Source organism: Macadamia integrifolia, chromosome 1 (assembly GCF_013358625.1).
Source record: "Macadamia integrifolia cultivar HAES 741 chromosome 1, SCU_Mint_v3, whole genome shotgun sequence".
Classification (NCBI taxonomy): domain Eukaryota; kingdom Viridiplantae; phylum Streptophyta; class Magnoliopsida; order Proteales; family Proteaceae; genus Macadamia; species Macadamia integrifolia.
Window position 1 is genome coordinate 4,383,368 of NC_056557.1, and position 14,546 is coordinate 4,397,913.

The following is a 14,546-nucleotide window of genomic DNA, read 5'->3' on the forward strand; positions in this document are numbered from 1 at the left end:
TTGAATAGGTAGTCATTCTTTTGGCCAACTTAGTCCATGTAACCTTAACCAACAAATAACTTATACATGTCTTTAATCATGACCGATGTAATATTATAGATTTTTGTTAATTTATTCATTTATTTTCTTGATGAAAAAAAAAATAGCAAGGTGTTCATATTTATTTATTATTATTTTTTCTAACCAGCATGGTGTTCGCACATTAATAATAAAAAAAATGACTTTTCCCAACTCTCACCCACAATTCATCTGGGATTAACAGTATTAGCAAAATTGAGTCACTATTAACACTAATCCTCGGGCAAGCTTGCGGAACAAACTTATTAAGTTCCCTTATGCCAATAGTGTGATGATGCTAGAGGATAATGCATGTTTGAAAAGCACTAGTCTCACATTTTCTCCTTGAAGCCTTAAAATCTTAAGATTGCCATTCTTTTCGGGATACAAATCACACAATCATAAGATGTCTCATGTTTGATGTGGGGACTATGCCCTACAAGATGGTCCTTTACAAATAAACATTGTTTGGGTTTAGTGGCTATAAAGTGTTTTGTCACATAAAGAAGCAGTTAACTGTTGCTTCTTGCCTTGCTCGAAGGTTGGCCTTAGGCTTGTGCTCGAGCTCAAGTTGGTTTTGTAGAATAAAATTCAATTCATTGCAGATTTGTTTTGAAAGTTAAAACCATTGATTTAACCTGAACAATTTGGATAAAATGAAGGCAAACAAAGAAAAAAAACCAAATAAATCAAAAAAAGAATCGAAAAATGATATAACACCCAAATGCGAATGAAATAAAATCAAATATGTTAAATCGAAGTTTCAAAATAAATTAAACTAAGTACATGAAAACCAAATCAAACCAATTCATTTTTTGTTATATTTATTTTTTAAATTATATTCATTTTTTATTTATACATATTATATCCTGAATCAAAACAAAATCGAATCGAAAAACAAATTACCTAAGAGAAGGACACTTAAGTCTACTTATAAGAAATAATCCCATTTTATTTTGCAAAGAGGCAATGATAGGAGTTTAAGTTGCATACATCTCCCTCTTCCCTAAATGAGGGGTAGAGTTATCTTTTCACATAGAAAGGAGAGAGTGAAAAACATAAGATATATATTTTTTTCGTGTGGGTGAAATTTTGAACAAGTCACCACCATAAGACATAAGTACAATATTGGAAACAATTTATAAAAGATCGTTTCCGTCATTCCGTGTTGTTATTTAATTAAAATTATTTATTTTAAGCTCCCTAAAATGATACTCCATTTCGCTGTTCTGAGTTTCTGACAGCCCAAACCCTCACCCTTTTGTTCCTCTCTTCATGCTCTCTCGAGTCTCGCCTTCGTACCTCTCCCCAATTCCTATCTGTCCATGAACGTTCCGAAGCCCTAGTACCCTTCGAATCGTGAAAAACCTCCATTTTTTATCTCTCCGACCATTCCGTGTCCTGTGAAACTGTATTTTTGAGTTCTTTAATCCCGTCGGGTTCTGTTTCCTATCGCGTTCGTTGTATCCCTGTGTTTCCTTCTATTATATTCGAATCTTACTCCCATTTCGATCTTCTTTCTTTGATTTCTGACTTTTATCTGTAGCGATGGCCGGAGGCAGGGTTGATCTACCGGAGGATCTTCTCTCCTTGAAAACGGGTGATGAGCCGTGGAACAGTAAAGGTACTTTTGGTTCCTGAATGCTTATTTGGCATTTCTTTTGTTGGTATATGATTCGATGATCTGATAATGGTTTGGATTGATGCGAAGTTACTGTTCAGTGACGGTTTTTGCCCGATCGGAATTATTGGGAATCTGTGGATTTTAGGTTTGATGGGGGATTATCTGCATTCTATTCCGTTTTTTGCCCTTGTTTTGTGTTTCTCGGCTCTCGCCATATGATTTATGTGCTTTCCTAGTGTCGTGGGGGTAGGGTTTTAGTGAGTGTTTTTTTTTTTTTTTTTGTCTTCGAGTGCTAGCTTTGATTTGTTTCCGCCATCCAACTCTGGTTTTAATACCAGGGATTCAAAACTATATTGATATGATGATATATGTATTCCCCAGTTTCAGTTTCAAGTGATACTGCAGATCAAGAACTTTAGCTTGCATGGTTTTAGTTCAGACTTTCGGTGTTCAGATGTAAAATTCAGTACACGTGTGTTATTGGATGCCATTGTTGAATATTGTGTAAAATCTTGCTTTCCTTCCCGTGATTTCTTTCTTTTATTTTATTTTGTGTAGAGCATCAGATCTCTTGTTGTGCTGGTTTCTTTCTTTTATTTTATTTTGTGTAGAGCATCGGATCTCTTGTTGTGCTCTCTCTGCAAAATATAAGCTATTGTTCTTTCTGTTTTTCAGAAACTTCCTTATGGTAGAAATGATTCACGGTTAACAAAATAGATAGATTACTTAACATGGTCTCATGGGAACTGTAATGGAAACTGTGCATCGCTGAGGTTTTCCTTAATTTCTTGAGTTCAATTTCTTGCCCCTTTTTTTTTTTTTTTGGGTGGAGGGGCAGCGATGCCTGTAGAATGAATGTTCTGTAAAACACTAAAACTTGGGTATCATGTAATATTGGAAAACTTTATAATCATATTGCAGAATTATTGATTGTGATGTTTGTGTAACTTGGAAACTTTTATCTGTATATGGAGACGTCACTCTTATTGGGTTCATTAAGTTAATTCTCTTCTAGTGTGGAGGCAGTTTCAGCTTCTAACCCTAGAAAATTAGTAGCAATTTGTTATTAAGGGTTCCACACTTTTTGAATTATTGTTGTTCTATGCCATTTCTTATGTATTGTGTGCTATCTGTCACATCTCCTTTGTACAACTAATAAATGTGTGCTCCAAAGGGTTTATTGTTTTAGCTTGGTGCATTTGCCCTTTTTTTAGATTTATTCTTTCCCATTTTTAATTTATATTGTATTCGTATGTTTTCAAGAAGGTTAATATTGCTGATTCAACACTCTGCTGGTGTGTCTTTCTGTGCTTCATTGAAAAACTTCTTTTGGTTTTCCTATCCTTACTCTGGTCACACCCTAATTGATTATTACTGTATTCTATGATGTGAACTGAACTTTCTAGTGAGATCGTGGGTGGAATTTCTAACTTGTGTCATTTATTCCATTTCGTTTTAGAGGAAGTTTCATTAGGGAATGATGAGGGAAAGATGCTTATGGGGTTTCTTGATGAGTCAAAAGGTAGGTCTTTTTCACATCTCATAATGATTCATTAATCATTATAAAGAAGCTTTCTTTTCCTACTGTCACCCAACTTTTTTCTCATGATTTTTGTTTAAATTATTTAATATTTTGTCTCTTTACTCGAGTCATATCAGTTGTCCTTACCGCTGGGGGGGGGGATGTCCTGTTCTCTTTGTCTGCTCGTGGCTCATGGGAATTTTTACTAATCAATTTGTTTCTTCATTGGTGTATGTGCAGATCAAGCAACATCGGAGAGCACAATACCTTTGTCTCCCCAATGGCTCTATTCGAAACCAAGCGAGGTTAAATCAGGGCTTTCTGGTGCATCAGGGGTAGAAGACTCTACCTTTCTTTCAGTTGGATACATATTTTTTTGTTCTTAATATTGGAAAAAGTTACTAAGCAGATGTTCAAACCATACTAACTTGTGATAGTCGAACTATACCCCACTGGATTATATTATTTTTTAACAGCTAGCATTAACATTGCAGTTTGCAGTTTCATAGTTAAGAAAAGCTTCCTGTGGATTTAATCTGTATTCTTATTATATGGACCTCTCTTTCGCATTTTCTCTTCATAGGTCTGTAAACAATAATTTTTTATCCATCGTTAAGATGTAGCCGGTGCTAGAGATATTAAGACGAAGCCTCTGCTAGATACATTAGGAGGATTCCCATTGCAATTTGCATGTGTTTGAATCTTCTAACTAGCACTCGGATACGCTCTTTTAATTTATTTATTTTGAGGGGCAGCAGCTTGTTTCAGTTTCTAGTCACAATCTTGTTCTTGCTTATCAATGAACATATTGAAGTTGGGATCCTACCAAAATTACTAAAGACCAAATTCTTCAACTGTATGTTTGTGTTCTGGTCACCCTATGAATTCCATTACATGAATATATGGGAAATCTAAGAATTGGCAAAGGGAAATGGTGAGCTGTTCTTTTATTTATGTGTTAGTTATGTTGTGTTGTTGTGGCATGTGAGCTTGTGATGAGCAATGATGCTTCTGATTATAGATGCCATGGATATAAATATTTGGATGAAATTATATTTTAAATTGTTGTTAGTTAATGAATATACATGAAACTAGATGGGTAATTGGCTGGTTCATGTTTTTGTGTTTTCCCCTTTCTCTTTTTCCTCCCCCCACCCCCCCAAAAAAAAAAAAAAGATAAGTGTAAAATGAATATAATACTAAGGATTCTTTTTGTAACCAACTGTGCTATTTTAATTCTTGATTAGAATTTTTATTGTATTGTGATCTTGCTTTGCTAATACATCTTCTGATACATCATTGGTTAGCCATTTTCTTCAGTTAAATCATAGTTTGCTATTTTGTGTCTGATAGGATGCACGGGCACAAATTTCTGTGCCTCATGGAAGCTGCACTGATCCAGTTCAGAAAGAGGGTTGGCGTTTAGATGGATCTCAGGAAAAAAAAGATTGGAGGAGGGCTGCAACTGATATTGAAAGCACTCGCCGTTGGCGCGAGGAGGAGAGAGAAACTGGGTTACTAGGTAGAAGAGAACGCCGAAAAGATGATCGTCGTGTGGACAATGTTTCAGTCCGTGAAGAGTCTAGAAATTTGCCTTCCTCTGATCGGTGGCATGATGTAAATAATCGTAGTTCTGGGCATGAAACACGACGTGACAACAAATGGTCATCAAGGTGGGGTCCAGAAGACAAAGAGAAGGAATCTCGAGCTGACAAGAAGATCGAAGTTGACAAAGAAGATACTCATATTGAAAAGCAATCTTTTGTTGGCAGCAATCGTGCAGCTTCTGAGCGTGAAACTGATTCTCGTGATAAATGGAGGCCACGACACCGGCTAGAAGTTCATTCTGGTGGCTCAACTGTGTACCGTGCTGCACCAGGATTTGGGCTGGAGAGAGGACGAGTGGAAGGTTCCAATGTGGGATTTGCTCCAGGACGAGGGAGGGCAAACATCATAGGAAATCTTTCACTTCATAGGCCTCCCTCTGCTGGTCCTATTGGTGCTCCTTTAGATAAGAATGGAAATATATGTGGGAGATCTGGCCTCTCGGCATATATGTTTTGTTATCCGAGGGGAAAGCTTCTTGACATTTACCGTAAGCAAAAGCTAGTTTCATCCTTTGCTGCACGACCTGATGGGTTGGAAGAAGTACTCGCAATAACTCAGGAAAGCCCTGTTGAGCCATTGGCCTTTGTTGCACCTGATGGGGAAGAAGAGGTATACATTTGATGGGCTTCTCTCGGACTTAGTTCATTTTCAAAATTTTTTGTGTAATATATTTTTGTTCTCTGTAATTGGTCTGATTATTCCTTTTGTTTTATTGAATCATATAATGTGACCAGGCTGTCCTTAATGAGATTTGGAAAGGAAAAATCACCAGCGGTGGAGTTGTATATAATTCATCTCGAGACAAGATAGGAAGATCTAATGAAAATTTGGCAGGTAATGTAGTTTATCAAGGTCACTAGGGGTGGGTGGCTGGTTAATTGATCAGTCTCTCGGATCAACTAGTAATCTTGGTGAGCTTTTTCGTGAAAAAAATAATAGTAACGTTGTTTGTCCCCCTCCCTTTTCTTTCAGGTCCTGGACTCCTTGCATCTACTGAGAGCAAGCAACAAGGAAAAGTGCCTCATATTCATGCTGATGGTACCAATGAATGCATTGCAACTGCTGCAATCAATGATGCCCGTCAGGGAACTGATGTTGGCTCCTTTGATGGTCATGCTCCACAAATTTCTGTTTTTGATGGTGAGGAGAAAGACCTGGCATCTTTAAATCTCTTAGAATGTTATCTTCTAGTTTGATATGGAGCTAGCTCAGTTATGCTGTTTGTTCTTCCCCTGAAAGTGGTTTTATGTAATTTATTGTAGAAAGAGACCTTTGTCTGGAGAAAGGTGAAAATGATGTTCTGGATGGGAAGGGTTGGTCACAACCTGATCGCTTGCCTGTTGCAGTTTCAAGGATTAATGATGTTTTCACTGCCGGAGGTTTTGGTGGTGCTCATATTGACTCCAAAAGTGGAGGTGAAAATCGGCTATCAGAGGATTCAGATTTCCCCAAGTACCCTAGTTCAGGAGGCAGCATGTCTGCTACTAGTTTTGATATCGGTAGCAAGCTTCCTGATGATTCAAGTTCTCTATTTGATCTGTCTTCTGTCCCGCTGGCTTCTAGTAGTCAGAAACAGTATTTGAAGAGCAATGGTATTGAAAACCTAACCCCTCCTGAAGAATTAAGTTTGTACTACTGTGATCCTCAAGGAGAGATCCAAGGACCATTTCTTGGTGTTGACATCATTTCTTGGTTTGAGCAAGGCTTTTTTGGGACAGACTTACCTGTCTGTCTGTCAGATTCTCCTGAAGGAGCACCTTTTCAAGAACTTGGGGATGTCATGCCACATTTGAAGACCAAAGTTGGGTCCTTTTCCAGTTCCGATGTGGCTATTCAGCTTGAGCCTTCTGATGCTATTGAGAGCAGTGTGAGCTCTGTTATAGCTGCTCCTGTTCCTGCATCTGTTCCTGCACCCCCTGCTGCTCCTGCCTCTGCCCCTGCTTTGGTAGCTTCAGCTGGCATTGATGACCAGCGCTGGATGTCTTCTGAATTTGAAGGTCTTAATGGTCACCAGATTCATTCGATTATGTCTAAACGTGATAATCCAATGGATCCTCATAATTCTGAAACGCCTAGCTTTCATGATTTTGTTGCACAAGATGAGGGTTAGTTATATTATTCTTATGTTTATGTCCCTGCTCTCTCTGCTCCTTCTACATCACTGTATGTTGACATGTTTTCCTCGTTTTCTGCAGAAGTAGTGTTTCCCGGGAGGCCCGGAAGCAGTAGTGGAAATCCTATTGCAAAACCTTCTGCTAACATTCGTGATACATTGCCAAATACTTCCAGCCATCCTTTTCTTTCAAATGAATTGGTGCAAGATACAATGCCAATTCACCAGGATAGTACATTGCATCCTTTTGGCTTGTTGTGGTCTGAGCTCGAGGGCAATCATCTGAGGCGTACACAATCATCGATTATGTCTTCTAGTGGTAGTGACCAGAGCCAGCTTCTGAATCCTCTTGGTGGAAGAGATGCACCTTTTGTGAGTAATAAGCAGAGTTCATTTGGTGCAGTGGTTGATTCCCCCCTTGTTGGGGACACATGGACTGATGGCTATAGAAGAAATACACTTTCAAACACCAATATACATAACCTATCACATCTAGAACAAGAATCCAATCGCTTCGATCTAGCTGAGCACTTAATTTCACAACAGTTACAAAAGCAACCGCTTCAGCCGCAAAATCTACTGTCTCATCCTGCACTACATTTGAATGAGTCAGTTCTAGAGCAAGTACCAGGTTCTGGTCTATCTCAGAGCAGGAATCCTGTTCATCACCAACAGTCGGCAATGCCTGATTTGGAACATTTTTTTAAGCTTCAACTTCAGCAGCAGCAGTTGCAGCAGCAGCAGCAGCAGCAGCATCAGCAGTTGCAACAGCAGCAGCAGTTGCAACAGCAGCAGCAGTTACAACAGCAGCAGTTGCAGCAGCAGAAGTTCAACAGCAGCAGTTGCAGCAGCAGAAGTTGCAACAGCAGCAGTTGCAGCAGCAGAAGATGCAACAGCAAAAGCAGCTTCATCACCAACAAATGCAATTGCAGCAGCAACAGTCTCAAGCTCGAAAGTTGCTTCTTGAACAGTTGTTGCATCATCAAATGCATGATCCAGGTTTTGCGCAGTCACGTGTGGATCCTGTCAGAGGTAACAACATGCTCGATCAGGATTTGTTCAGGCAGCACCTTTTACATGACATGCAACAACGTTCCCATCCTCTTCCCAGGCATCCGGATCTATCTCTTGAGCAGCTCATCCAAACGAAATTTGGCCAGAGCCAACAGAGAGAACATAATGATCTACTGGAGCTTCTATCACGTGCGAAGCATGGGCAAATGCTTTCTTTGGAACAACAGCTGCTTCTTCACCAAGAGCAACTGCAGGCAAGACAGTTCTCTATGGCATCAAGGCAGCATACTGGGATGGAAGAAGAGAGGCGCATTGGTGGGGTCTGGTCCGTTGATGAAACTGGTCATTTTGTTAGAAACACCCCCAGTCCTCACGAGCCTCATTCTGCAGGTTTTGGTCCCTTGGATTTTTACCAACGACAGCAGAGGTCTTCCTCATTTGAGGAGCAACTAGGCCATCTTGAACGGAATCATGGAGTACAGGAAAGAATACAGCGGGGGTTTTATGAACCCAGCTCTCTGCCATTTGAGAGGTCCTCTCTGCCTTCTGGGACTCCTGGAATGAACCTGGATGTTGTTAATGCTTTGGCTCGTGCTCAAGGTGTAGACTTACAGGAACGACTTAGCTATATGCACCCAGGCAATCAAGTGAGTTCATTTTCTTCTGGTGTTCACCCTCATCACCAAAAGGTTGCGAACCAGTTTCATGCTTCACCTTCAGATGTGATAGAGAGCCGCTGGTCTGAGGGCAATGAGCAGGCAGCACATAGCTGGATAGGGGCCAGGATTCAACAATTGCATCTTGAAGCACAGCATAAAAAAAGAGAATCAGAATTTAATACTACTTCTGAAGACCTTGGTTCATGGGCATCAGCTGAAGTAAATGATAACAATTCAAATCAGTTGCTGTTGGATCTGCATCAGAAGCTAGGTCTTCATTCTACCCAGTCAGTAGAAATGGGTGATGGTGTTCCTACAGCACTTGAAAGGAGAGAACCCTCCTGGCTGTTTTCTAACACATGCTCTTTGGATAATCCATTCAATTTCCTTACAGAGCCACAGCCTAGTCTTAGCAGTTCTTTTGTGGAGGGGCCTCATGGCTCTAATTCAGTGCAGGATCGGTTGGTAGATGTGGGTATTGATGACCAGTCTCGTGGTCGGGAAAGCAGTGAAAGATTGTCCATCAGATCTAATTCTGGAGCCTTAATTGAAGATGAACATCTTCTTTCTGGCTTGAATGAGAGTTCTCAGTCCTACCTGGACTCTACTGTGGCTGGTAAATCATCTGTGGATAGGGACTTATCAGAAACCAAGGATGGGAAAAAGGGGAAGAAGCGCTTGTCCAAAAGTAAGGTTGCAACTAACAAGTTGGCCTCAGAGGTTCAAGAAAGCATGGCTGAGCAAGGAGTGGCTTCAGTAGATCATGCAGATATGCCAATGAACCCCCCTATTAGGCAGACTTTACTTGGTAGTGCTGGTAGGTTTGTTGAGCATACTCTTCATTACACCTACATTTTGCTCATGTTGGTGATGGTGGAATTTTAAATGTTTCAGGTGGAAATGTGGGGCACTACAACTATGAGATGGGGCTGGATAGCACTTGTGGTGAAGAGATGGCTAAGGACAGGTAGGGACTCATCAATGTGCTTCATTGCTGTCTTGAATACCTAAATTCTTTTGTTTATAATGGTAAAGGAATCACTTTAGGTGAGCTGCATAATTTTCTCAAGGCGTCTATTATTGCCATTGTGAACATGTTAATGCCTTGGACCCTCCCACATCTGACTTGGGTGAAGTGTCGTGCTTGAAGCTTTATACTTCTTCCTATCATGCTGGCATTGTCTGTATTGTTAGGTGTTTTAGGGACTCATCAATGTGCTTTATTGCTGTCTTGAATACCTAAATTCTTTTGTTTATAATGGTAAAGGAATCACTATAAGTGAGCTGCATGATTTTCTCAAGGCTTCTATTATTGCCATTGTGAACATGTTAATCCCTTAGACCCTACCCACATCTGACTTGGGTAAAGTGTCGTGCTTGAAGCCTTAATAATTCTTTCTATCATGCAGGCGTTGCCCATATTGTAATGTGTTTTTTGGTAGTCGTTTAGTTTTTACTGGTACATGGTAATGTGTTTTCAGATAACATGTAGTTGTGTAGAATTAATGCTTTCTGATATGTACTCATGTATGACAAAACTAGTCGGTTGGTAAAATAGACAGAAAGATAATTGAGAATATCCGACTTGAACCAACTAATATATATATATATATATATATTGTGTATCACTACCTTGGTAAAGCGTTATGTTTGGAGCCTCACACTTCTTTTTGGTTGTGAATAAATTTTCTGTGTTCTTCACTTCTTTGGTTGGTTCCCAGTTGTTCATATCTCTTGTGACTATTTTATTTGTGTTTAGATAATATATCGAGTACAATTAAGATTTTTCCCGGATAAGTGCAGAATTAAAATTTTGTATTGAAACACACTCTATGGACGACAGACCATCCTCTTAGATATGGCTCATGGGAAGATTTATTCTGGGTGAATGTTTGAGAAAAATATGTATGTAACCTGAACTAGTTAAAATTTTACGCCTGGGTGGACAGAGATTGAATCTAAAGAGATTAGTGCTACAACATCTATGGTGATTATGGACAACCAAGCGGAAGATCCTAAAGGGTTCGAGATTGAAGTGATGGTTGGAGAAACCATTAAGGAGACTGTGAACGACAAGGACAAAGGACTTGAAGAGCTTAAGTTCGAGGAAGAACACGTAGAAGATGAGCTAGAAGACGATCCCATGGACACCTATGAAGATGTTGAAGTTGAGCATGTAGAGTTCACCTCATTAAAGTGTCTTGAAGATCGAGCTCCTCACATCCTAGACTACATCCTTATTATCAAAGAGCTATCTGAATTTTTCTACGGCTTTAAGAGGGTTGTGCTCCATGATATAATCACCCTCATTCTAAGTGGGATAATTGATGCAGATAAGTCACTTAATGGACTTATTTTACTGCAAATAAGCTTTGAGTTAGGTTATGTATGTGTTGGGCCTTTGATCCCATGGGGTTTCTTTGTAATGAGATACTTTAATGGGTCTAAAATATGGGTGGAAAGTAGGAAAACGGGATTTAATTCATTAGTTTAATTAGAGTCTTGTTTTGAGTCTATGTCCTTTGTTGTTTTAGTTTGAGTCAATTTAGGTCTCTCTATTAGTGAATGACTTGTTAGTTACCTACTCCATGTTGGAGTTTTAGTCCTACTCCTATTCTGAGTCCAAGTCCCACTAGGAGTGTCTAGTCCTATTTGGAAACTAGCTCCTAGTAATGTTAGGATTGCTATTCTGTCCTCTTTAAATAGAGGAGCTTATGTAATCAATTAGGAGATTTGAATGAATGAATTATTGAATGATTACTCTTTAGTTAAAAACTGTTATTGAGAGGTAGGGGTGTCAACGGTCCGGGTTGGTGCGGTTTCGGTCCGGTTCCACCGGTTTCGGTGTGAGTTTGGAAGTGACCGAAACCGACCCATTAAGGATTTATCGGTTTCGGTCCGGTGTCGGCTTCGGTGCGGTTTGGGTTCGGGTTGGTACCGGTTTGGATTTATTAGGTTCATTTCGGTTTGGATCGGTTTTTTAAACCGGTATGGAGCCATTAGGAAACAACCAAATGATGAATTGTTGAACTTCGGTTTCTTAAATCGATTTGTAACCGGGTTGGTTTTGGTTTTTGGTCTAGTTTGGATTCGATTTTCCATACAAATGTATACAAAACTATTCAAATTTTGATTTTTTTTAATGAATTTTGGAGTGTTTCGGTTTCTTACCGGTTTGGTTTCGGTTTCGGTCCGGGTTTTGAGCCGGTTTCGGTTTGGTTTCGGGTTCATCCGGTTTTCGGTGCGGTTCGGTTTGGTTTTGGGGTTACAATACTCGAAACCGAACCGAACCAATAAGGCTTCGGTTCGGTTCGGTTCGGTCCGGGTTGTTATCGGTTCGGTCCGGCCGGTTTTACCGGTTCGGTTTAGGAATTGACACCCCTATTGAGAGGTGAGATGCCTAAACCTTTGAGGGGTGTGATACTCAAAACCTGAGGGGTGAGATATCCATTCCTTTATTATCTTTCATCCTTCTCAACCCTCCATCTTGTTTTTCTTCTTAGTTTCCATTACTATTTTCTGTTCTTAATTATTGTTGCTGTGAGATTTCCAAGAGAGTTTTTAGATCTGTTAAGCCCCATTAAATCAGAATCGCCCAATAAAGGAATTCCATTTTTGAAGTCCAATCGATCACTCTCTCCTCCATCTGAAGTCTGATCTGCCTGGTCTTGCTAGGGGCTGTTCCACATCATTAGTGGATCAATCGATCTATCTTGGAAGAACCATTTAAGGCTACCAGCTGCTGTCCCTGCAGAATTTTGACAAATTCTCTCTCCTAGGTCTGATTTTCAAGAAAGTGAATATCTCAACAACTAACCATCAGAAGTCCTTCAAATTTTTAGGTTTTTGTACCCTTCCTAGGGACTACCTATACCCAAGAGTGCAGCTCAGTTTGAGCCCTACAGACCTGGCCGCACCTCTCTTTGTCCAGCGATATTGCAGATATTTCTCTCCTATCGGGTTGGGTTTTGGGCTGATTCTGCTCCTGTATTGGTATTGTACCCTTGGAGGTTTATTTGATGGTCTTATTCCATTGTTTCCTGGTCCTATTTGTCTTGTTTGGGGTTTATGAATTGTGGGGGTTAGTTTCTTGTAATCTACTTTTGCATTAAGGTCCCTATCTATTTACGCTTATCATGGATGATTTAACCAAGAACATTCAAGGAGAGGTTTCGTGGTGTATGTTTTTTGCTGATGATATCATTTTAGTGGATGAGATAGTGGTAGGGATTAATAATAAGTTGGATTTTTGGAGATTTACCTTGGAATCAAGAGGTCTTAAGATAAGTAGAACGAAGATGGTGTATATGGTGCGTAGCTTTAGTAAATCAAGGATTGATGCTGATGTGGTCAACCTTGAGGAGAGAGATTCCGCGAAGTAACTGTTTTAAATATTTAGGGTACACTTTAATAAGGATGGTGAGATAAATGATGATGTCTTTCACAAAATTAAAGCAGGATGGATGAAGTGGAGAGGTACTTCTGGAGTGTTATGCAATTGATGTATTCCTCTCAAGCTTAAATGAAAGTTCTACAGGACTGTCGTAAGACCGGCTATGTTTTATGGGGCAGAATATTGGGCAATCAAGAAGCGTAACACAAGTTAAATGTTGCAGAGATATGGATGTTGAGATGGATGTGCGGCAAAAGTAGTAGAGATAGAGAGAGAAATGACATGGTAAGAGCTGAGTTGGGAGTGGCCTCAATTCAAGACAAGCTTTGAGAATGATCCAATGGGAAGGTATTAGAAGAGCTAGAGGTAGACCTAAAATAACCTTTGATGAGTTGGTAAAGAAAGGCATGTAGAAGCTAGGCCTTGACTCTAGTATGACATCAAACAGAACTCTTTGGAGGGCAAAGATCCATGTTGCCGACTGCGTTTAGGTAGGGTGGCCCGGAGGTGTTGCATTGCTTTTGTTTCATTTCTTATCTTTATCTTTTCCCTTTTTCCCTCTTCTTTCTATTATCTTTTTCTTTGACCACTCCATGTATCTGACCCCATTCAGTTGGGAAAAAGCTTTGTTGTTGTTGTTGGTGGTGGTGGTGGTGGTGGTGGTGTTGTTGTTGTTGTTGTTGTTATTGTTTTAATGATTAATCAGGTCATTTAAGACTCTCTTTGGTATAATTTTTATTTATGATATTTTTATGAGAAATCCTTTATGAAAATAAGTTGTGGGCTGTAAATAATAATCATTTGGTTACTACTAGACAGAATAGATTGTAGAATGAGATATATATTTGGTAATGCATATGTGCAGAATAAATTATTCCAATCTGATGGTTGTGAGAGATCAGAGGTAGTCCTCAGTCCTCACATCTGTGGTAATGCCTCCGTGAGTGTGTGTGTGTGCATGCGCGTGTGACTGTGTGTGTGTGAATCAAGTCACCGCGCTACCACCACCCCCGCATGGAGGATCAGATCTTAAGCTGCCCCGCAGTCTGCTGCGCGATATTCTGGGTCGTAATCATACTCAAAGGCTTGGCTGTTCAGGTTATCTACCTCTCATTTGATGTCTCCAGCATCACCCTCAATGCAGCTTTCATCGCTACGGACTCTCTGCTTAACGCCGATCTTACCCTCACCAATTTCCTCAATTCAAACAAGAAGGTGAGCGTGCAGTTTAGTTAGATGGTTTTAGCTCTACTATGAAGACACCCTCATCGCTAACCGGGCCATTGATCCCTTCTCCGTGACATGCACGGAGTCGAGTTTCCACACCATGGAGATGATCTCTAGCCAAGTTGTTCTCTCCATGAAAGTCTCGCAGCGGCCGTGGAAACAGATTGGGGGGCATGGGGCCATCTTTCACCTCAAGGGCTGATTGCCTGATTGTGAACTCGGATCTAATTTCAGGAGGATCTTTCATTATTCTTATTGGCATCTACTGGATGCACCATTGTTATGACTGGCTTTCCCAGCCGGGTTATTTTTTTTTTTGGGGGGGGGGG

At 40.1% G+C, this 14,546-nt stretch overlaps 1 protein-coding gene across 1 annotated transcript in view; it reads left to right on the forward strand.

Moving 5' to 3' along the window:
* The first annotated feature begins 1,267 nt into the window (after positions 1-1,267).
* LOC122078197 (protein ESSENTIAL FOR POTEXVIRUS ACCUMULATION 1-like) overlaps positions 1,268-14,546 on the forward strand; it is a 15,428-nt gene continuing 2,149 nt past the window's right edge. Inside the window, exons 1-10 of the mRNA XM_042644086.1 lie at positions 1,268-1,681; positions 3,141-3,203; positions 3,444-3,538; positions 4,557-5,420; positions 5,546-5,645; positions 5,784-5,951; positions 6,074-6,916; positions 7,007-7,706; positions 7,793-9,414; positions 9,492-9,564. Coding sequence (XP_042500020.1) covers positions 1,606-1,681; positions 3,141-3,203; positions 3,444-3,538; positions 4,557-5,420; positions 5,546-5,645; positions 5,784-5,951; positions 6,074-6,916; positions 7,007-7,706; positions 7,793-9,414; positions 9,492-9,564 — 4,604 coding nt within the window. The 5' untranslated portion in view covers positions 1,268-1,605. The remainder of the gene's footprint in view (positions 1,682-3,140; positions 3,204-3,443; positions 3,539-4,556; positions 5,421-5,545; positions 5,646-5,783; positions 5,952-6,073; positions 6,917-7,006; positions 7,707-7,792; positions 9,415-9,491; positions 9,565-14,546) is intronic.